The 21,843-nt window shown below is 57.0% G+C and overlaps 9 protein-coding genes across 9 annotated transcripts; 6 read left to right on the top strand and 3 right to left on the bottom strand.

Moving 5' to 3' along the window:
- Nucleotides 1–221: 221 nt before the first annotated feature.
- Nucleotides 222–2,856, top strand: CMQ_6165 (translation elongation factor ef-1; the record flags this gene model as incomplete). The annotated part of the gene is made up of 3 exons (XM_014315230.1): nucleotides 222–546; nucleotides 709–1,335; nucleotides 1,418–2,856. The coding sequence occupies 3 exons, from the start codon at nucleotides 222–224 to the stop codon at nucleotides 2,854–2,856; spliced, it is 2,391 nt and encodes a 796-aa protein (XP_014170705.1).
- A 162-nt stretch (nucleotides 2,857–3,018) lies between these two features.
- Nucleotides 3,019–3,685, bottom strand: CMQ_6498 (methionine-r-sulfoxide reductase; the record flags this gene model as incomplete). The annotated part of the gene is made up of 2 exons (XM_014315563.1): nucleotides 3,019–3,359; nucleotides 3,448–3,685. The coding sequence occupies 2 exons, from the start codon at nucleotides 3,683–3,685 to the stop codon at nucleotides 3,019–3,021; spliced, it is 579 nt and encodes a 192-aa protein (XP_014171038.1).
- A 460-nt stretch (nucleotides 3,686–4,145) lies between these two features.
- On the top strand, nucleotides 4,146–6,152 carry CMQ_6062 (stromal membrane-associated protein; the record flags this gene model as incomplete). Its single annotated transcript, XM_014315127.1, has 2 exons — nucleotides 4,146–4,263; nucleotides 4,396–6,152. The coding sequence occupies 2 exons, from the start codon at nucleotides 4,146–4,148 to the stop codon at nucleotides 6,150–6,152; spliced, it is 1,875 nt and encodes a 624-aa protein (XP_014170602.1).
- Nucleotides 6,153–6,513: 361 nt separating this feature from the next.
- On the bottom strand, nucleotides 6,514–6,807 carry CMQ_6085 (uncharacterized protein; the record flags this gene model as incomplete). Its single annotated transcript, XM_014315150.1, has 1 exon — nucleotides 6,514–6,807. One exon carries the CDS (start codon nucleotides 6,805–6,807, stop codon nucleotides 6,514–6,516), a length of 294 nt encoding a protein of 97 aa, XP_014170625.1.
- A 1,320-nt stretch (nucleotides 6,808–8,127) lies between these two features.
- On the top strand, nucleotides 8,128–9,633 carry CMQ_6297 (duf500 and sh3 domain containing protein; the record flags this gene model as incomplete). The annotated part of the gene is made up of 4 exons (XM_014315362.1): nucleotides 8,128–8,164; nucleotides 8,251–8,354; nucleotides 8,418–9,475; nucleotides 9,570–9,633. The coding sequence occupies 4 exons, from the start codon at nucleotides 8,128–8,130 to the stop codon at nucleotides 9,631–9,633; spliced, it is 1,263 nt and encodes a 420-aa protein (XP_014170837.1).
- A 509-nt stretch (nucleotides 9,634–10,142) lies between these two features.
- On the bottom strand, nucleotides 10,143–12,455 carry CMQ_6031 (uncharacterized protein; the record flags this gene model as incomplete). Its single annotated transcript, XM_014315096.1, has 3 exons — nucleotides 10,143–10,339; nucleotides 11,385–11,985; nucleotides 12,255–12,455. 3 exons carry the CDS (start codon nucleotides 12,453–12,455, stop codon nucleotides 10,143–10,145), a joined length of 999 nt encoding a protein of 332 aa, XP_014170571.1.
- CMQ_6308 (uncharacterized protein) lies at nucleotides 11,086–11,545 on the top strand (the record flags this gene model as incomplete). Its single annotated transcript, XM_014315373.1, has 2 exons — nucleotides 11,086–11,230; nucleotides 11,391–11,545. The coding sequence occupies 2 exons, from the start codon at nucleotides 11,086–11,088 to the stop codon at nucleotides 11,543–11,545; spliced, it is 300 nt and encodes a 99-aa protein (XP_014170848.1).
- Nucleotides 12,456–13,158: 703 nt separating the features above from the next.
- On the top strand, nucleotides 13,159–16,425 carry CMQ_6414 (chromatin remodeling complex subunit; the record flags this gene model as incomplete). Its single annotated transcript, XM_014315479.1, has 1 exon — nucleotides 13,159–16,425. The coding sequence occupies one exon, from the start codon at nucleotides 13,159–13,161 to the stop codon at nucleotides 16,423–16,425; it is 3,267 nt and encodes a 1,088-aa protein (XP_014170954.1).
- A 3,986-nt stretch (nucleotides 16,426–20,411) lies between these two features.
- On the top strand, nucleotides 20,412–21,597 carry CMQ_6226 (short chain dehydrogenase reductase; the record flags this gene model as incomplete). The annotated part of the gene is made up of 2 exons (XM_014315291.1): nucleotides 20,412–20,797; nucleotides 20,868–21,597. 2 exons carry the CDS (start codon nucleotides 20,412–20,414, stop codon nucleotides 21,595–21,597), a joined length of 1,116 nt encoding a protein of 371 aa, XP_014170766.1.
- Nucleotides 21,598–21,843: the final 246 nt, after the last annotated feature.

Genomic DNA, 21,843 nt, shown 5'->3' with positions numbered 1-21,843 from the left:
TATGCAAATGGTGATATCGGATCCAGTTAAATATTGCACAGCCCCGCAAAAGGAAGACCCGCTTATCTGCATACGTCCAACCACAGTGTGTAATGTGCAAAGTGAGCTCATAGCCCCGCCATGGAATAATACATCATACAAGGCAGATTAAAGTTTCTACAACTTTGCGGTACAATCAGCGACAACTTGCACCCCACCCATCGTAAAAGATATCGGCTACGATGTCGCGACATCAGGATTACCGCAACTATGACTACGAACAAGATCTGGGCGAGTATGACGGCGAAGACGAGGGGGATGAAATGAGCCCGGAAGACCGAGCGCTCTTGGCGCTGAGTGTAGAGGAGGCCACGGAGAGACTGGGCGAAAACGTGAAGAAGGTGCCGCAAGACAGTATAGCGGAAGCAGTGTACCACTACTACTATGACGTCGACAAGGCGGTTGCATACTTGGTAAAGACATTCATCAACCCATCACCAGCACCAGCACCAGCAGCCAAACAAGCCAAACAGGCCAAAGCCAAGGCCAAGCAGGATTCTCCAGACGGTAAGTATCATGTCTGCCTTTGTCACTGCCTGGCCGGGGATGCGTGCAGAAGAAGAGAGATGGGCCAGGGCCGCAGACTCGATGTCAACTGTCTGTTCAGCCGAGGGAGTCAAAGCCGAGGGAGCGACAACATGAGCCGACGACATCTGACGCCTCGCACAGCGAAATCTTCATACGCCAGCTTCTTTGAGGACATGCCATGGCTCGGTGTGCCGCAGTCGAGACAGACCATCTTTGTGGCACCTTTGCTGCCCAGAGGTGGCCTCTTGGGTGGTGCCAGCGTAGCACCCAAGATGTCGAAGCTTCAGGCTCTGGCGGCTCAGCGCAAGCGAAAGGCTGAGGAAGCTAAGAAGACCAAAGAGGTTGGCTTTGCAGCCGAAAAGACACAGCCGCAAGCCAAGGTCGACGAGCATACCAGCAAATCCTTGAAGCTTGCCCTCCGGGCTGTCCGCCAACCTCCGATGCCGACAGAGAAAGCCGTGACAGAGGCTCCCAAGCCAGCTGAAGCGGAAGCTCCGAAAGTGCCAGCAGCAGAAGCCGTCCCCATGGAGGGGGTGTGCGGGCCAAGCGGGGCTGCGGTGCACGAGCAGCGCGAGGCAGCCCAGGTAGCGAAGCCATCTGCATTTGCACAGGCGCTGTTCGGGCCTAAGAAGCGAAAACGGCGCATCTCGGATGTGGCAGAAGGGGGCTTCTTGGCGGTGCCGTCGCTGGCACGGGCTCCCGCGGCTGCTTTTGAGGCGTTTTTGTCACCGTCTCCCGACGATGTGGTGCTTCAGGCACAGGCGAAAGGTTGGCGTCGCGGCCAGGCAGCTGCAACTTGATCGGCACGCGTGCGCACTCACGTTTGCCCGAGATTTGCTGACGATTGCAGCTTTCGGAAAGGCCACCCCCACGGGGACACCGGCGAAAAAGAGGACCGGAGCAGCAGGGGCTGCAGGACAGACGGAATCGACGGAGGCGACGCTCGCCAACGGGGTGAAGGGGTTGAAGGTGGACGACACGCCGCTGCCGCGGAGCAAGAACCTGGACGTGCTGGCCGAGTACGAGAAGAGCGCGAAGAAGAAGAACGCGAGCTTTGTGGTGGTGGGCCACGTGGACGCGGGCAAGAGCACGATGATGGGACGACTGCTGTTGGAGATGAAGCGGGTGGACAGCCGGACGATCGACAAGTACCGGAAGGCGGCCAAGGACATGGGCAAGGCGTCGTTTGTGCTGGCATGGGTGCTGGACCAGGGGTCAGACGAGCGGGCGCACGGGGTGACGATCGACATTGCGACCAGGCGGTTCGAGACGGCGACGACAGCCTTTACGATGCTAGACGCGCCAGGGCACCGCGACTTCATCCCGAACATGATCGCGGGGGCAAGCCAGGCGGACTTTGCGGTGCTGGTGATCGACGCCAGCCGGGGATCGTTTGAGTCGGGACTCAAGGGACAGACGCGCGAGCACGCGCTGCTGATGCGCAGCATGGGAGTGACGCGTATCATCGTGGCGGTCAACAAGCTGGACACGGTCGGCTGGGACCGGGAGCGATTCGAGGCAATTTGCCAGCAGATGGGCGGCTTTCTGTCGGCGACAGGCTTCCAGGCGAAGAACATCAGCTTTGTGCCGGTGTCAGGGCTGCATGGAGACAACCTGGTGACGCGATCGACGGCGCCCGAGGCCCAATGGTACGAGGGGGCAACGCTGGTGGAGGAGCTAGACAGGTCGGAGCCGCTGGCACGGGCGCTGGACAAGCCGCTGCGACTGCCGGTAGCCGAAGCATTTCGGTCAACAGCTGGGGCCGTCACAGTATCGGGACGCATCGAGGCCGGGTCGCTGCAGGTGGGCGATGCACTGCTGGTGCAGCCTGCAGGCGAAAAGGCACACGTGAAGCAGGTGGAGCTGCAAGATGGCAGCAGCAGCGACACACAGACGCTGGATTGGGCTGTGGCCGGTCAGAGCGTGATTGTGCATCTGGCCGGCATCGAGGCCGAACACGTGCGACCGGGCGACGTGCTCTGCGATCTGACGAAGCCGGTGACCTGCGTGGACGTATTCTCGATCAAGGTGCTCGCGTTTGACATGCTCTTCCCGATGCCGGTGGAGGTGCACCGCGGGCGGATCAACGAGTCGGCCAAGATCGAGGAGCTGACGGCGCTGCTCAACAAAACCAGTGGCACGGTCGAGAAGCGGCGGCCCAAAGTAGTCAAGCCCGGGGCCGTGGCACGGCTGCGCGTGCGGCTACACACGAAACTGCCACTGGAGCGCGGCCAGCGGATTGTGCTGCGGTCCGAGGGACACACGATTGCGGCAGGGCTGTTGGAATAGGAGATGTGTCGAATGTACGATTTATGGCCTTGGTATGAGATTTGGATGCGGCAACACAATGATGAAATGGATTGGAGCATAAGCTTGGAACAATATACAATGTCTGGTTTATATTACTAATCTCGGAGAATTCAGACGTCATCGTGGACCAGCCTGCTGCACTCAGGCCTTGCTGGCAGCCGCATCTTCGGGCGAGAACTTGAGGCTGATGCTGTTGACGCAGTGTCGCTCGTCGGTCGGGGTGTCGTAGCCCTCGCCCTTGAAGACGTGGCCGAGGTGGCCGCCGCAGTTGGCGCACACGATCTCGGTGCGTAACATGCCGTGCGTGGTGTCCTCGTGGCGCACAATGGCACCGGGCAGGCTGTCAAAGTAGGCCGGCCAGCCGCAGCCTGACTTGAACTTGTGCGAGGCCTTGTAGATGGGTGCGTCGCAGCCGGCGCACGTGTAGACGCCGGTGTCAGCAAAGTGTTTGTCGTAGTCGCCCGAGAAGGGCGACTCGGTGCCTTTTTGCCGGAGGACACGAAATTGTTCTGAATGGTTAGGGAGGGAGGGAGAGAGGGAAAGAGAGGGAGAGGAAAGAAAAGAACTTACGAGGACTGAGGATGGCCTGCCACTCGCTTTCAGTGCGCTTGTCGGGGTACGACATGGTGTCCTGCTTGGCAGAGCCAGACGAGAATAAGCTGCCGAGAAACGGGATGAAGGACATGCGCCGAAGTGGACGGACAGCCGGAAACGGCAGACGGAGAAACCGGAGACGGACAGAGACTGTTGGCCGGACGAAGCTGTGAGAGACGGCGGTTACTGTGCGGAGCAGAGCTGCAGTCGGCATGTGCGATGATGGAAGAGTCTCTGGACAAGACGAGCCGACTTATATGCCTGTCGATGTTTCCTCAGCATGGATGACCAAATCTGACACAGGCTTTTTGGTCTTACAGCGGGCTCAGCCTCTGAGCGATGGCGGGGCACAGCGCCAAAGATTCCTCATCGGCGCTGCAGCAGGCTATCCCGATGTGTCATTACGTAGTGACACCCAGGCCAAGTTCTGCCTTAGGCTGCCACGGCCCCGCCAACTGGCCCCCGGCACCTTGCCAATTCCATCGTGCTGGCGCTCGATTAATATAATTAAATAGTTGATGCTACCTATTACTTATTCGCTACTCCGTACCTTTCATCCATTATCCCCTTTCACCGCATGTCAGTTGATCCATCGTGTCCCTGGCAGCCGATTGTGACCGCCTGCTTTTGTATCACCACGTCCGCCGCCGCCGCCGTCCGCGACCACGGCCATCATGTCGAGACGACCGCCGAATCCGGCTGCTGACCGGGCGGCGCAGAACACGCAGACGATCAAGACGCTGCTGAAGCTGGATGCCAACAAGGTGTGCGCGGACTGCAAGAGGAACAAGCGTGAGTGTGGTGTTTTTGGTGTTTTTTGTTGGATCATTGGGGTGATTGAGGTGATCGGTGTTTGATTCGTATCTGGTGATGTTTGCGTCTGCAATCTTCTCTCTGCCTCATCTACACCTACTAACGGTCCAGACCCCCGATGGGCCAGCTGGAATCTCGGCGTCTTCATCTGCATCCGCTGCTCGGGCATCCACCGTGGCATGGGCACCCACATCAGCCGCGTCAAGTCGGTCGACCTCGACACCTGGACCGACGAACAGCTCCAGAGCATCCTCAGCTGGGGCAACGCCCGCGCAAACAAGTACTGGGAGCACAAGCTGGCTCCTGGCCACGTTCCCTCCGACTCCAAGATGGAGAATTTTATCCGCACAAAGTACGAGTTGAAGCGCTGGGTCATGGACGGGCCTATGCCCAACCCGGCCAGCCTCGATGCCGACGGCGACGACGACATTCCCCTTAGCATTGTGAAGGAGAAGCAGAACATTGACCGCAAAGAGTCCATCCGCAAGTCTGTCAGTGGCAGTGCCTCTGGATCGGCCGCCGCTGAGGCTGCCGCCCGTGCTGCTGCGAGGTCGCGTGCTCCCGTTGTCGACCTGATCGGCGGCAACGACTCGTTTCCCTCGCCGTCTATCTCGTCGCCACCGCCGCCACCACGCGCAAGCACTGCCGGACCGGCTGCTGCCCAGGTCGCCCCCAAAGGCATCCCCGTCCCACCCAAAGCGACCACCTCCGCCAGCAGCAACAGTAACAGCAACACCCGAGACTCGCTGCTGGGCCTTGACTTCCTGGGCTCGCAGCCCGCCGCCCCGGCTCGGCCCTCCAGCACCGCTGGCTCCACTTCTGGCGGCGGCCAGTCGCGTCCAGACCTGAAGCAGTCCATCCTCTCGCTCTACGCCACCGCGCCCCGGACACAGCCGGCACAAGCACATCACGGCGGAGGCAGCGGCAGCTTCGGCAGCCTCCACTCGCCGTCTCAATCCCAAAACTCGTTTGGCAGCGGCGTTGGCGGTCTCGTCGACCCTTTCAGCAGCCTCAGCTTCGTGACTGCGCCCGCCTCCACGCCCTCGCCGAAGCCTGTCGACGCCTTTTCCGGCTTGTCTGGCCTCCACAATCGCCAGAGCTCCACCACCGGCGTCAAGACGGCATCGTCTACTTTTGGCAGCCTGGGCGGCGGCAGCTTCTTCGAGGCCAAGTCTGCTGCTCCGGCCGTCACATCTCTTCCCAAGCCGGCAGTCGCCTCCTCGTCCGCGTTTGGCGGCTTCGATGCCTTCTCGTCGGCGCCCTCCTTATCAAAGGCGACGGCAGCAGCAGCAGCAGTCACGCCAGCCGCGTCATCCAGCGCGTTTGGCGACCTCTTCGACTTCTCGTCTGCCACCTCTGCACCGGCTCCTACCGCGGCACCTGCGGCTGTCAGCCCGCCGACGGGCGCGTCCAACGCGTTCAGCTCGGTCTTTAACTTGTCGGCCCAGCCGGCCAAGCCTACACCCACCGCTGCGGCGCCAGCTGCCAGTCCGCTCGCCGCAGTCAGCGCCAACTGGTCCAACTCGGACGTCTGGGGCGGCCACGACGGCTGGGGCTCGTCGACAACATCGGCAGCACCGGCAGCCCCGACGGCGACGGCGTCCTATTCCCAACACGTCCAGCCCAAGGCGCCGGTCAACGACTTCGGGTGGGGCAGCTCTGCGGCCACTACGACGGCCAGCAGCTTTGCCACGCAGAGCATCGTGCCGGGGGCCAACGGCAGCTTTGCAACGGCGCCCAAGGTGGCCGCAGACGAGGAGTTTGGAGGATGGACATCTAGCACGGCGGTGACGACGACGACGGCGACAGCAAAGCCGGCGGCCGGATTCGGCGGCAGCGAAGACCTGTTTTCCAACGTCTGGGGCTAAGCTAGCACGAGAGAAGGCCCGAGGGACATGTCTGTGGTTTCATGAAGATGGCGGAGCCTATCATGTTTTTATTTTCAGCACTATATTTACATTTTGCATTATTGTTGGGACCTCTAGTTTTTGGTCTTTCTGTTGCCTTTCCGGGGGGATAGAAGTGATAATTGGGAGAGAAAAGGGAAAGAAATGCAAAAAGGCAGCTTCGTCCAAAAGCATAATAGTACGACAGTATGCCAACAAAGTCCACCTCTGGGAATAATAGGGGTTCGGCAAGGGAGGAGGTCTGTGGAAAGACGCAAAAAGGAAAAGTCGCAAAAGTCGGAATAAACGCCAAAGCTATGCGAGACACCAATGGCCATCCGGCTCAGAAGAACAGCCGCAACAGGTAGTAGAGCACCAGGACGATGCCGATGAGGATGGCTGACAATTTGAGGACGGCGACCTTGTTGCCGGAGGCGGCCATGCGGGTCAGGCGGCCGGCGGAGCCCTTGAGCTGAGACGACATGGACGAGAAGGTGTCATTGGTCGAGTCGAGGACGTCCTGCGCCCGCGCATTGTCGTAGATGTCAATTGTGACGCCGCGAAGAGCCGTCACCTTGGCTGCCAGCTCGTCCAGCCGCGAGTTGTTTTGGCGCTCGCGCTCATAGGCGTCCGACATGATGGACGGGAGGGGGCGACCGGTCTGGCGATGGGTATGGATAGGTATGGGTAATAGTTGATAGGAGAGACGGGCCGAGTTCGATGGGACGACGAGACGAGATCGAGATGGGGCCGTCGAACGACAAGGGGCGGTGATAATTTGGGGCCTGCAGCGTGCTCGTGTGTGTGCTCGTCGCTCTCGCAGGAACACAACTCGTGGGCTAAAGGACCGGTCGGACTGCTCGTGCCGTTTGTTAGGGGGATCGATGCCGGCTGAAACGCAGACGCTTTCCAACAAAGCACCTCGTCATGGCCGCTTTCTCGCTCCTCTCAAATGGCGAGTGCCTGTTGTGGCTGGAGATGATGACTAATCGTTCAAAGTCCGTGCTCCGTCCTGCTCCGTATCCGTACTCCGTATGGCACCACCGCCACAGACGATCACCTGTAGGGTCGGTAACCAATGGCCTGTCATCCGGTATGGAGCAGCAGCGTCATTTCTTGGCCTTGTGGCGCAGAGTCGCTCGCAGCGGGGTGTCCGCTCCACCAAAGCTCAGGCCGCCAGCCAATCGGCGCCCGCAGCTGTCAGAAACCCGCCGCCCATGCCTCTTTCCCTGCACAGACTATGTACTCGTGCTCTTCCCGCCCACTGGTCGCTGCTCAGCCCCTCCGTCCGATCCGTACAGAAATAAAGATAATAGCAGGCAGTGGCAACCAACCTCTCCTTCCGAAATCTGCACGCTTGTGACATCCGCAGCCTCTTCTCGTCTCTCGTCTCTCTCTCGTTTCGCTCTCGTCTCCCTCGCTTCTCTCTCGTTTCTCGTCCTCTCGCCCCCCCAATCCTCCATCCTCTCGTGTCAGCGGCCAACAGTAGCCGCCAAGCTTTGCGCCTCGAAGTGCCACGCGGCGGTCGGGCTGCCTCTAAAGCGTCACTCCGGGTTTTTTTTGGCCCCGACTATCGTGACCTACCACTGCCAATCCATTTCGACCCTTGTTTCCTCTCTACCCATCTCTCTTCGCCCTGCATCCTCACATCCATCCGTCTGCGCTCTCTTTGCCCTCGCCCATCTCTCTTCTGTCTCCCGGTCAGAACAGGCGCAATAAGAATATCCGCAGGACAAAGCGCCACCGCATTATTGGCTGCATTTTCACAAACGACATCGATCGGAACCGAATAGTCAAACAAAACTGTGGGGTTGTCTCATCCAGCCTCCTTCTTCTTCGACTTCCGACGGTCTGCGGCTGAGAGACCGTTTGACAGCCCTGATTTCGCTCCCTTGTCTCCCTCTCGTCCCTGTGTCCTCTCTTTTCCACTCACACACGAGCAGTCCTCACCGCAGCCATGGGTCTACATAACCCTCTTCCTTCGTCTATGGCGTGTAAGTTACCAGTCAAGCCTCTCCACACCATCTCGTGCATACGGCGTTTTGGCAGGGTGATGTGTTGATTTTGTTCTTTTATCCAGCGGAGTGTAAAAAGTGCGGAAAGATCCTCGCCTCCTTCGTCGACCCGCGCCAGGCCTTTGGCCCCGAAAAGGTCATTCCACCAAATGTACTGGCCGGAGCCAAGGTGAGCTTAACAACCCATCCCCCTTTGTGTCTCTTGAATAGCACCTAAACGGTGTGTGCGCAGGGTCTTGCCATCCTCACCGTCATAAAAGCTGGCTTCCTCGGGTCTGCGCGCTTCGGAAGCGGCCTCGTCATCGCGCGATTGCCAGATGGCAGCTGGAGCGCCCCCAGCGCCATTGCCACAGGAGGTGCCGGTTTCGGCGGCCAGATCGGCTTCGAGCTGACCGACTTCGTCTTTATTCTCAACGACGCCAGCGCAGTCAAGACGTTTTCACAAGCCGGTTCGCTGACGTTGGGCGGCAACGTGTCGCTCGCCGCAGGTCCTGTTGGCCGCAATGCCGAGGCTGCCGGAGCAGCCAGTCTCAAGAGCGTGGCCGCCATCTTCAGCTACTCCAAGACCAAAGGCCTGTTCGCCGGCGTCTCTCTAGAAGGCTCGGCCATCATCGAGCGCAAGGACGCCAATACGAAGCTATACGGCCGACCTATCAGCGCCCGGGAGCTTCTGAGCGGCAGCGAGCGGTCACCATCCGAGGCTGCGCCGCTGCTCAACATCCTCAACTCGCGCGTCTTCAACATGGGGCGGGGGGGCGGCGACTTTAACGACAGCGCCAGTGTATATAACGACATCCCCGTCTACGATGACCGCTACGACAGCAGCTCCAACAGCAACCGCAACAGCCGCGGTAGCGTCTACGGCGACCGAAACAGCTACGGCGACCGTAACGGCTACGGCAATCGCGGCAGCTACGGCGACGATGCGGTGCGCGACAGCGGCTACGGCAGCCCGACGCGCGATGATGGGTACGGCGTGCCACGGCGGGCGGCGACGACGTCATGGCGGGACGACCAGTACGACGACCGCCAGCAGACGCGGCCGTATCGCGGCAGCGTATCGCGCTCCAACACGTTCAACGACGGCGACAGAAAGATCTCGGGGGCTGGTGCCGGTCCCGGTCGACCAGCAGCGCCGAAGCCCAACTTTGCTGGCAAGCAGGCGCTCCTTAAGAAGAACGAAGCCGTCGCCCTCTTCACGTTTGAGGCAGACCAGCCGGGTGACCTACCCTTCAAGAAGGGCGACGTCATCACTGTGCTGAAGAAAACCGAGAGCGACAACGACTGGTGGTATGTTTATGTTTATTTCTATTTATTTCCCCCTTTTCCTCCCTTTCTTTCTTGTTCTTCTCCTCTCCGAATCCAGAGACTGACAGAACAACAGGACGGGAATGATCGGTACGAAACACGGCATATTCCCGAGCAACTACGTCAAGATGAGGGAGTAGGCGATGGAGCCACAACAGGTAACGATTACCAAAGGAACCCAATAGCATTGTCAAAAGTTGAAAAGAGTACGGATATATCCTTGGCGAGCTGTGGACTTTAAACCCTGCTGTTTTCTATTCTATTCTGGGCAGGGAAGGAGGCGGTCTTGGTTTGTATTAGCAGGTGACGGTTTCTTCTTTTTTAGTCACCTCTAAATGTTCATTTTTCTCATCATTCACTTTGGTTAGTTCCCACTCTTGCAGCACGCAACGGAAATAGCCTACTGTCTTGTAACCTTTGTCTATGTCTTGTTGTTCCCTCCCACAAGGTTGGCACTCGGATCACCGGCCACGTCCACCGTCTGTTTGGGTTCGCTGCCCGACGGCGCATATCCGCCGAGACTTATGATGGCAGAAGCGAGTCGTGTTGGGGTCGCCCGAACTTGAAATCGGCGTCGGATATATAGCTTTGCAGGGCTGTGCTGAGCCCGACCAGCGTTGCTGTTGCACCCTGTCAGCCCGGCAAACCTCTAAACCGTCTGCTCCACTCGTCCGATCCGGTCCCACATCCACTGATACGTCGATGACTGCAGAATGACGCGCTTGGCCAGTGGCGCCAGCGTGCTGCCGCTCGCGACCGGGTGGTGCATCAGAGACCCGTCACCCGCCAATTTTCCCATGGCTGTCACCTGCGTAGGGTAGCCGCCCACAAGGCTGATGTACGATACTCGCAGTTTTAGTTTGCAGCGTGTCGTTTGCTAGTGGTAACTGGCTTAGCCCAGCGTAGATCGTTGACGGGCGGTGCTGCAAAATGGATCTTTCGGAACGTATAGCTAGATTTCAATTGTGAGATGGGACCAAAGTTGGCTGCTTGGTATTAGAAGCTTTAGTATCGGAAGGGAACTCGTCTATGAACCTGCTCATCTGCTGGAAGAGGCGACGTAGGACCAAGGCGGTAGAACAGTAAAGCCAATCTCCCGAACGGGAGCAAATTGAGGTGCTTATCAAGTCGAAAGTATCAGGTTTGCTGGCAGTCTGTATGTGAGAGAAGCCTTTCGACAAAGTTTCTTTGTCTAGATGAACGCTTGAAGATGGCGAACTAGAAGGTATAAATACTACTCCCCAGAGAGATCATATCCCTTTATGAAATTCGGCCCTCAGACAATCAGAAGATAATACAGCTCAGTCATTATGCTGGGCTTTACTATCTGGCAACATAACGAGAAGCTTCCCAGGTCGACCGCGAAAGAAATCGAATATAGACAGTCGATGGTGTGTCTTACTTGGACTTTGTTGCTTGCAACAAGAGCTCATTGCTTTTGGTACACTCCCTTTTCCGGTCAAAGCTTTTAGCTGGGAATAAATACATGGCAGCATTCGCAAGTAGAAGTCTATCTGCTCTTAGTACTCATGAAAGGCTCTGGCTTGCTTCATACACATATCGGTAAATCGATCTCCAAATTCTCTGGCATAATGGGCCACCAAGTTAGCTTCACATTCTTCTTCCAGATCGAGTGCACGGGTGGCCTCCAAACATTCTTGCACCATCTGATCTTGCAGGGTTTCCAGAGCCTGGAGAAAATCCAGGCCAGCGTGGAGGGCCTTTTCCGGCTCGGCAGTTGGTGTCTCTGTCTGCACTTCGGCCTCAACGTTAGATATCACCTTTGTGTCTGCTAATCTTAAGCGGCCAGGTTGACTGAAAGCGTCGGGACCATCTGTCCCTCTGATCAGTAGCTGTATGGAATATGAGTGGATTGTCTCAGTTCACTAACTTTCAGTTTGGCTTGGGGTTAGCGAAATATGCCTAGTGATGGACTGTGGCAGCTCTCTTCTCGGCGGGGGCTTTGACACAGCAGCCGCCGAGGTCATATATGCCGCTGGTTGCGAATGGTGCATGGCCTCAGGCTGGGTGGAAAAGGGCGACTGGCTTTGAGACACAGCTTCAGATCGACGAATTGTGGCATCAGTTGACTCAAAGGAAGAGGACTCTCTTCGTAGCCTGCTCCGCAGCCCAGCCTGAGATGATAGGCTTAGGCTGGCGCGCCGTTTCAACGCATTCACGGGTGAAGACTGAAACCGGCTCTCCAAAGAGCCTGGGTCCCATGCTTGTGGGGCTGCATATCCCGCCATGTTCAGAAACTCCGGCTGATATCCCACCTGGTAAGATTGTGCCCGTGCGACAACGTTAGCGGGTCCCGTATTCGCCCATTGCTGATGCTGATGCGATGATGTTGCGAGAGCTGGGTGTGATGACGTCCGGCCTATCGGCTTGACCTGTGTTGTACATCGTAGGCCAAGCTTCAAAAACGTCTGTGATGCGGCTTTCAAGTCGCCCAGCCCATGAAAGCAGAGCTTGAGAAATCGTGATGTCCCCTAAGATTATTAGAGTCTTCGTATGATACTAGGGGCAGGAATTAAAACGTAGAGGCTCCTACATTCAAGGGCTCGCGCCCCAGAGACCCGGTACGGCTAGTTCTAGTGCTTTGGTTTTGCTGGTTGTCCATGTCGGAATACAGAATCGTTGCTCGTGTTGGAGGGACGAGGCGTATCTCGTGTTTAGAAAGGGCCATCTTCTTTACTTCGATCCGTCTCTTTCAGATGTTAGCTAGGCTGTTCTGTGCACAGGAAGATCCATATCTTACAATTACCGTCGTCCCCGCCATAACCCGTAGCCAGCAGGTGGCAGCGTCATCGCCCGTTGCTTCACGCGATCGGGTAGAGACGCCGCTTAAATCCTGTAGTCTCTGGACATCAAAAGTCAATTGTTGTCCTGCTCTATGGGTGACTGTCTGCTGCTCTGTGATTGCCTCTTGAAGGTTCCAAGGACCTCCCGTCAGAGACATGGTTGCTTATCCAGAGCAAACGGCGAAATGGCCGTATTTAGATGGCATTTGACGGAAAGCTTACAATAGTGAGGAGATAAATTCAAAGATTGCCCTCTAAATGTTTGAGATAAAGCCCAGAAAAGAAAAGAAGGAAGACAACGGAAGGTGCGATGTCAAATAACTACAAATGTGTTGGAAAGAACGACTGTACGTTTTGGGGAGCTACATATGGCAGTCTGGCAGAGCTTGGATTGTTCCAGCAAAAGGATAAAAACTCGAGACACAATGGAGTCAGAGAGAGTAGTATCTATCTTGGTACGAAGTCTGCGGAACAGTATCAAGCCATAAAGTCATCTGGTCATGGCTCCAGCATGTGAGGGCACATAGCATCCTGATCTCCTGGATTGCCCCAGCCACAGTATTCGAGTGTGGCACCCAAGCAGGAAACTCTGATTGGCCAGGATGTAAGGTCCGTGCACAGAAACCCAGACTCAAGAAAATATTAGCCAATTCTCACTTCGCGATCCCTAGCGTTGTTGCGCGCTTCCTGCATCCCTTCCAGGAGCATAGGAAGAGGTCTCGTCTCGACGCGCAAACAGGTCCCTGCACATCACATTCGCAACACGTCGCAACAGGCCAATTTATAGGCACTGAATAACACACGGCTGTGGCTCAGAACCCGCGTCCGCCCATCCGCCCGGCGCGGCACAGTCGGCCAACCATGGCTCCTCAAGCAGGACACACGATCGACCAGACAGCAGATTACCTCGAGTTCATCGCAGCCCTGCGTGAATACCACGCGAAGCGCGGCACCAATTTCGACCCGGAGCCCAAGGTTGGCCAGACGCCGGTGGACCTGCTCAAGCTGTTCCGACTGATTGTCGAACATGGAGGCTACGACAAAGTCAGCGAGGAGAAGCTCGCGTGGCGCAACATGGTTAACATCCTGGAGCTGTACTCGAGCAACGAGGCATCGGCCGCATACAGCCTGAAGCTGGCATACTACAAGAACCTCGCAGCATACGAGATCTCGACAATACACAACAAGGAGCCACCGCCGCCGGAAATTCTAGAGCACATCTCAGCCAAAGGTGGAGGACTTTTGACGCGCACGCTCGAGAACTTTGGTGGCCACCGGCCGATGCGACCGTCGAGCGCCTTTGACAACGGCTCTGGCGACGATGCAATGACGCCTTCCCGCCACCCGAACGACGGCACCCCGCTTAGTGGCCGGGCGTCGCGCGGTTTGCGTGAAGCTCCCCCCCAACGGGTCATCTTCCAGCCAGACACAGGTTCGTCCCGCCCATCACGACACGGCTCTGGTCACCACGGGCCCAGCCCAGGCACGCCAAACCACCTCGGAATGCAGGGTCAGCCCCATGGCCAACACATGATGGGCTCAGCCCAGGGCCTCCTCCCACACCAGCAGCAGTTCCACCTTCAGCACCAGTACCCGCAGGCCCACCATGTACCACACCAGCACTACCCCCGGAATGCCTCGCTTGTGTACAACCCGCCGGGGTCGGACATGTTCTCGCCGACTGTGCAGGCGTACGAGCCGCGAGGCCCTGTCCCCATCATCCTCCAACAGGTCGAGGCCCCCGCCACTATGCCCGGCAAATTTTTGCAGCAGCAGCGGCTGCAGAGGCTGCAGGCCAGCGGCGTGTCGCTGAGCCGGTTCGCAGGACGACCGCCGGTGCCGCCAGGCAACGAGGGCCCGAACATCTATGTGCGGTGTCTCGGCGCTTTGCGGTCTGGGCTGAAGGCAGAAGAGGCCTTTGCCCTTAGCCACTTGGTGAAGATCTCGTTTGAGCGTGGCGACAAGTACAAGTTCGAGTCGTTTCCGGGTCTCGCAGAGGGTCTGATTGAAAAGGCCCTGCAGGTGGGCGGGCTGTTCTACCACGACATTGACTGGAAGATATCGTACGATCTGGAGACAGACGAGTCGGACCTGGGCGAGCTGGACGGTATCAACGGAACGCCAGACATCCTGGAGCGGATTGCGAAGCTGCGGTCCAAGAACACCATCGACTGCATACAGACGGAAGACTTTGCCGACCAGCTTGTTCTGGTCACCGAGGCCGCTCTCACGTTGCGGAACATGGTCACGCTGCAGGAGAATGCGTATTTCCTGTCGGAATTCCCGCCGTCACGCGACTTTCTGTGCATCGTGCTGAACCTGCCGAACAAGGACTCGGTGGTGGAACTGAAGCATTGCGCACTCGACGTGGCCGAGCAGCTGACGCCGTACTTGACGCTAGACGACGAGGATCCTCTGTACCGCACACTGCTCGGGCAGTTCGAGTCTTCGGACCGGGGCATGGTGCTGGCAGCTCTGCGCGCCATTGGTCGGATATCGATGAACATGGCGCACATGAACCGTCTGGGCAACGTGCCTTCGAGCGTGCTGCAGAACATCATGAATTGGCTGCTGCTCAACGACGACGAGCTGATGGACGCCTGTCTGGATTTTCTCTACCAGTACACGGCGGTGGCATCGAACGTGGAGAGGCTGCTGCGGTCGGTGAAGACGGAGAACCTGGTCAGCCATCTGGTCCGACTGCTGTCACACGGGGCCAAGAGGGGCCACCGAGAACTCGTTCTGCAGCCGGAGCGAAAGCTGCCAGCTTCGGAGGAGGTGCTGCCGCTGCCACCAGACCTGCTGAAGCGGTTGGTGGAGACCGACGAGCCCGAACGTTGCTACACGTGGCTGCGATGCTTCTTTGAAGAAGATCCCGACTCATCGATCACACAGATTGCCATCTGGCAGGCATACCAGTCGTCATTTCTGCTACCCGTACAACAGTCTGGCCGGACGATGCTGGGCGCAGCCGAGTTTATTCGAAACGTCACGCACGTGTATCACTCGGCCGGAGCGCAGATCCAGAAGGAGCAGACGCCACAAGGCGAGGTGCAGAAGTTTATTATTAAGGGCATCCGACCTCGAACACGGCCGACCAGCCCGGAGGGCCGGGATTTCTTTCAGTGCCAATGGAAGACGCCGACGGCATCACGACCGGCGCAGCGCTGTGGCGTCTTCTTCGACACGGCCGAGAGTCTGTACGGCCACGTGCTGACGACACACATCAAGGAGACGCCGGGGGAAGACGGCAAGGTGGCCAACAAAGAGTGCGAGTGCCGCTGTTTATGGCTGGGCTGCCGAAAGTACGCCGCGGCCACGACACTCCACCTGGCCGACTTCATGAAGCACATCAAGACGCACGCCGTGGCCGCTGAGCAAGAGTCAAGGCAGCAGCAGGCGCAGCAGCAAGGCCAGCAGTCGGGTCAACAAGGACAGCAGGTGACATCGTCGCAGTCAGGCCAGCCGTCGGGCCAACAGACGCCGTCGCAGCCGCACCAGCGTCACCGCAGCAGCGTGACGAACGGCGACCTAACACCGGGACAGACGCCGGGCGGCACCGGGAGCGGGAGCAGTGGTGCCGGGGCCAATGTCGGGGTCGGTGGCAATGGCGGTGGCGGCGGCAGTGGCAGTGGCAGTGTGACTGGCAGCGGCAGCAGTAGTAGCAACAGCAGCAGCAGCAGCAAGCGGCAGAAGCGGTCGTACGTGGTACCGGCCAAGACGGTCAGCGTGACGTACGAAGAGACGGCGACGATGCGCGACGAACGCAATCCGAACCTGCCAGCACAGGCGGCCGGCATTCCGCTGAGCGCAGTGCTGGTGCTGCGAAATATTGCCCGCAACGCGTCCAAGGCAGAGGTGGTGGACGAGAAGGGCGCATCGGCAGCATCGACATCGTCGGCGGCCTCAGCAACATCGCCATCATCGCCATACAAGGGACGGCAGGATAACGAGGCGCTTCACGGCCACGGCCATGGGGTCGAGGAGCTCAGCCACGTCGAAGTGGGTGGGTGGAACGAACGGCTGTTCCGACCCATGGTGCCGAGGCTTTATGAGATCATGGCGGAGAACCGGGCACTAGCAGCGTACATCACCTCGCTGTTCCAGCTGATTGGCGAGGAGTGGTGAGGCGAAAACGTGTACGAGTACGGGAGACGGGAGATGGGAGATGGGAGATGGGAGCAATATGGGTTTACGTAGCCAGAACGGGACGGGGACGAGAGCCGGGGACAGGTCACAATCAAGGGTACTTTTCTTCTTCTTCTTGGGCTTCCTTTTGTTTTCGCTAGCGATGGCCTGATTCTGTCATGTCCTGTCTGATTGCTGCTTGGTCGTTCTGTTCTATTCCTAACATTAATATCCTGTTCCGGCAAGCTGTGAGGTCATCCTGAACGTCTTATTCATCTACGCTGCAGAGAGTGGGTTCTATTTTTAACCCCTGCTCGTATCGTTCTGTTGGCGACGCGTCTCCCGGGCAGTCTTTGTTGGGCCAGAGCAGGCCAACTTGTGCAGTGGAGAAACATTCGCCACAGGATCTTCGCGGGTAATAGTCAGGGTCCCCCAGTTGTTTCCCCAGTTTTTTGGTGCTATAAGATGAGAGTGAGAGAGAGAAGATAGCACCAGGAAGGAGGGGCAACAGAAAGGATGGAGAAAACGAGTGGAGGAAAAAGGAGGGAGTCAAGAGAGTCACACAGTAGAGAACCTGCTCTGCTCCTTGTTTTCTCGTGTTTTGCCTCTTGTTCGACCACGTGCCCACCGCGCGCTCCGTCTCGTCCCTGCTAAGGGCACAACAGTGTCCGTCTAGCTGCTGTGCAGTGGGCTGTCTCGCTTTCACTTTCTCTCTACAGCACGGTGCTCTCTTGTTGGCCGGTCGCGTGAGATTGAACATGCGCCTTTTCTCACACGGCAACCTATCTATGTGCGGGTTGATTTGCATTGGGAAAGTCCAAGAGCCCAAGGAACCCAATTCTCACCATTTTTATATCTCACCTCTATGACGGCCCGGCTACTGTTGCTTCATCTGCACGGCCATACATGCGAGCAGCCGGGCGAGAAAAGACGGTAACCCCTATCAGTCCCACCACGGCCGCCCGTCAGTGCTCTACTATGTACGAGCTGAGGGATAATGTGCCAATGCGCTGCCGTGATGCAACCATTGTGTAGCTCTTGCTTGTCGCGCTAGGCCATGCTGATCGCCGGTCTAGGCTCTTGTGCTTGGCTGCTGACGGTCTTCTTGCTGATCGCTGTGCTCTCTTTTCCCCTCTGCAGACGCCCTCTCTCATGCACACACCACCAGCTCATCCGACTGCTTGCCAATCGGAGCCACAGCCCACTCCTCCGTATTCGTACGGAAAGATGGCTCACCGGCTGCAGGACCCGCCTCCACTGCGCTCTGACATGCACGGATCAGCCGTGAAGCCGTGGAAGCAGCTCGTACTCGCAGGCGAGGCTGCGGCAACCACCGTTCCCATCTTAAGATATCTTACGTGCCTGCTTGAACGCATGATGTGTGCACCACCTCCTCCTTTACCGCTCCGCTTTCGTCTTCAGTCTTTCTGTCTCGTTCTGTCTTGCCTTCTATCGAGCAGATGGCACACGTCTGATCCGATCGGCATGCGCATTTGTAGAGCTAGAGCTTCCTAGTGCGCCGTTGGAGCTTGGTTAGTCCCTTCCGGCGGCTCCTCGGAAACGGCCTCGACGAACTAGTCGGCCAGTCTGCTGTTCTCGCGACCCTCGCGTCCATCGCTGTAGGCTGCCCGTCATAAACAATGCCCTGCGAATGCCGATCTCGACGGCTTCCACACCGCCAATCCAGGCGTGCTGGAATGCAGCCGTCGGATCAGGGAGTTCTCCCCTGTGTAAGAAAACAAAATGGGAAAAAAGGAAGAAAAAAAGAAAAGAAGAAAAAAAGAAAAAAAGCGCGATATGGGCGGCTATTCCTCTGGTTTATACTCCGTACCGTCGGCAAAACAATACGAAACAGTATCCTCGTAATTTTCCGATCGCCCCCCTTCTGTGTCAAGTAGGGCTGACGCTTGGGCGCTCTGGAATCCATCCCGACACATTGGATACGGGAGGCTGAGGCCCGTGTTTGTGCTGACTTGGGCCTCTCTCGTTCGCGAGACCTGGGCTGCTGCCTCCCGTCTGCGATAAAGATGCCTCGGGACCTTTGCACCGATACTGCAGCACGCCTGCTGCGTATGCACGACATCGAGCTCAACGGCCGGCCCAGAGACCAGAGATAATGCCGGTCGTCCTGATCGGAGCGGTGAAGACATCAGGGCCAAGCCATGCCAACCGAACCGTCCTGCTCACAAGACCTCCCAAACACGGCAGCACGCCATCGTGCGTGTATACGGTTCTCATAGCACGACCCGGCGCATGACCTGCCTTTTTTGTTTCTGTCGTTTTCCTGGTCGGGCAAAGCCAGAGACGAAGCCCTTGCAACCAGCCAAGTAGCGAATGGGTTGCCCCCCACACAGCAAAGTCAGGAAGATACCAGCCGTCCACAGAGGGAAATAAGCCAGCCCGACCACAAGCCGCCACAGGGTGGCCCGATGACCTTGTCTTGGTCTGTCTGTCAGTTTTGAAAGCAGTCTGGCCAGTGAGCAGTCGAAGCCTGCTCCTACCGGTTAATATCCGCCGGCTTATCAGTCTTGTCGATTTGCCTCCCGTCTGGGATCGGCATTCAGGCTCTGGGCTTTCCCCAGACCCCGGAGAGCGTTCTTCAGTCTTCCTGACACCATGTACGAGTATGCTGTACACCTAGGACCTCGTCGACCTCGCTTTGCTGTAGACACCCCTCCCCGCTTCCCCTGGCAACGTGCCTTCCCTGCTTCGATTAAGAGGTAGAGTAGCGCACCTTCCTCTTCGTGCCGACACCGCCAAAGACTGTCAAGCCTCCAGCTGGCTGTGATCAGCGTCTCGTCCCTGCAAAAGACAGGACACAAATAAAACTGCTAGCCCTTCTCGTCTCTGTTCCTCTTCTGTTGCTGTTCACGCTTTTGTAACGTCTTCCGTACTCTTAAATCCCAATCTTCTTTGCAATAATACTACTATCTACGTACCGGCAGAGTTCGATATCTGCCTATTAATGCCAATCTGCAACGTTTACCCGAACTTCCAAATACTGTCTCTCTTCGTTTCAACACCTCACTCTCCACATCAGGTACTTTTTCGACTTCCTCTCAACCTTCCTCGGAAAAGAGCCAGTTGCAGGGTGAGTTTCATCTCACTAGACCCTGAGTCAGGCTACACTCGCCTAGTCTTGCCCTCCACGGAACGGGAGACTATCACTGCCCCTTGTCCTTGGAACTTTCAGAGCTCAATCCCCCTTTGTTCCGACCTACTCTAGTGCATCAGAATGCGCCATGATCCCGTGCCAAAGCGTCCGAACTGAAAGCTTATTTCCCGTTACCAATCCAGAGGCATCCACTGACAGATTAAGCTCACCTCCTCTTCACACGGCCACCGCCTGGCCCGTAACTAGTCACAATCACCTTTCATTCAACTGCTCCTTCTACTATCTACTACACACACCTCCCATCCTTTCTGCTCTCGACCCCCCTAACCACCACAAACCGGCACCGGAGATCCCTCTCAGAACTTGCTGTACGACGTAGAGCTTGCGTGGATACCTCGCCCACTCTAGAACTTGCTCTAGAATTACGACGCAACACTGACACTTTTGTCTTGCCACTTTCGTTTATTCCGCCCTTGCCAGCTTTTGCATCTACCGATCCAGCTACTACCCCTGCTTTCTATATAAGACAGCCTATTCAGCTCCAACGATTGTCTGCCATGACTTTACCCTCAACGCCGTTTTGTCGTCGCTATTGAGGAGCACTGGTACTTCCATTGTACCAAACTGCTGACCCCCAGCTTGATTAAATCATTCTCTTCCGAGACTTTGTTTGGCCCATTCTTGCCCAAGCTCTAAAAGCTTTTGCTCTGCACACCCTCAGATCTTTTTGAAATCAGTTCATATTGCGAGACTGGATTTTTCTACCAACTCTTCTTGCATCTATCAAGTTCCTCAAATTCGACAAGAATTTAAAGGCAGTTTTCTACAACCTACAACACAAACCCGCCATCTCACATCCAGACATCTAACAATGTCTTCTCTCCTTCGTTCCTTCGCCGGTCCTGCGCGCTTCGCAGTCAAGGCCACCTCGGCTCGCTCAGTTCTTGCGAAGCCTACCGTCTACCGCTTGCCCACCCAGGCTCGGGCACTGTCCGTGACGGCTTCGCTCACATCCAAGAAGACTGAGGTCATTAAAGAGACTGAGGTCCCTGTTTCGATTTACAGCCCTGATGGGAAAGGCGTCTCTGCGAGTCCTGATCACTTCAGCATCCCCGTGCATGGGAAGGCGCAGCAAGCCGCCACTGTGACCGATCCAGAGAGCGAAGATGTCACTCCTCTGGATCCCAAAGTCTTCAAGTCAATGCCGCCCACTTTGCAGAAGATGACTGTCATGGGCAAGGTGATCGTTGTCACTGGGTATGTGATCGAAAGAACTGCCAAGACGGGTGAAATGAACAATAGAATACAAAAGCTAACCTGCTACAAGGGGTGCTCGGGGTCTGGGCAACTATATGGCACGGGGTTGCGCTGAGGCAGGTGCCAAGGCCATCGTCATCTTCGATGCCAACCAGAACCTTGGCGACGAGGCTGCCGAGGAGCTGCACCACAAATCTGGCATCGACGTGTCTTTCTTCAAGGTAGATGTCCGTGACGGGAACGCCATCAATGCTGCTGTGCAACAGGTCGTGAACCTGTACGGCGCTCCCGATGTGCTTATTAACTCGGCCGGTATTGCCGATTCCAACATCAAGGCCGAGGACTATGATCCGGCCATGTTCCGCCGTTTGATCGACATCAACCTGACAGGCTCCTTTTTGATGGCTCAGGCCGTGGGTCGGGCCATGATGACTGCCAACAAGCCTGGCTCTATAGTCCTCGTTGCCTCGATGTCTGGAACCATTGTCAACTATCCGCAGGAGCAGTCTTGTTACAATGCCTCGAAGGCCGGTGTTGCCCAGCTCGGCAAGTCTCTGGCTGCCGAGTGGGCCAAGTATGACATCCGTGTCAACTGCATTTCCCCTGGCTACATGGACACTGCCCTCAACAAGGTTCCTGCTCTTGATGCCCAGAAGAAGATCTGGCGCAATCTGACGCCACAAGCCCGTCTGGGCAATGTTGACGAGCTCAACGGGCTGTGCCTCTTCCTTGCATCCGACTCCAGCTCCTTCATGACTGGGGCCAACGTCCTCATTGATGGTGGCTACTCTCTCTACTAGGCCGGCTATCGAGGATGTCAACATTGATCGGCCAGGAGTTGCATCCAGTTTCGGACCCTCCATGAAGCAACGGGAAGCTTAGCAAGCGAAGGGAACGCTATCATTTAAACACTGCATGAGCATAGGTTTTTCTTGCGCAACATGCCTTTTTGAGCGTCTAACTTGGGAGATTACAAGAGTACCACCCGGGAAACTGCATTTTCTGTCTTCCATCTCGCTCTCTATTTTCTCCTTTTATTTTGCACT

This window comes from Grosmannia clavigera (assembly GCF_000143105.1).
Source record: "Grosmannia clavigera kw1407 unplaced genomic scaffold GCSC_167, whole genome shotgun sequence".
NCBI classification, from domain to species: Eukaryota; Fungi; Ascomycota; class Sordariomycetes; order Ophiostomatales; family Ophiostomataceae; genus Leptographium; species Leptographium clavigerum.
Note: the sequence above shows the minus strand (reverse complement) of the source record. Positions and strands in the feature narration are given on the sequence as shown.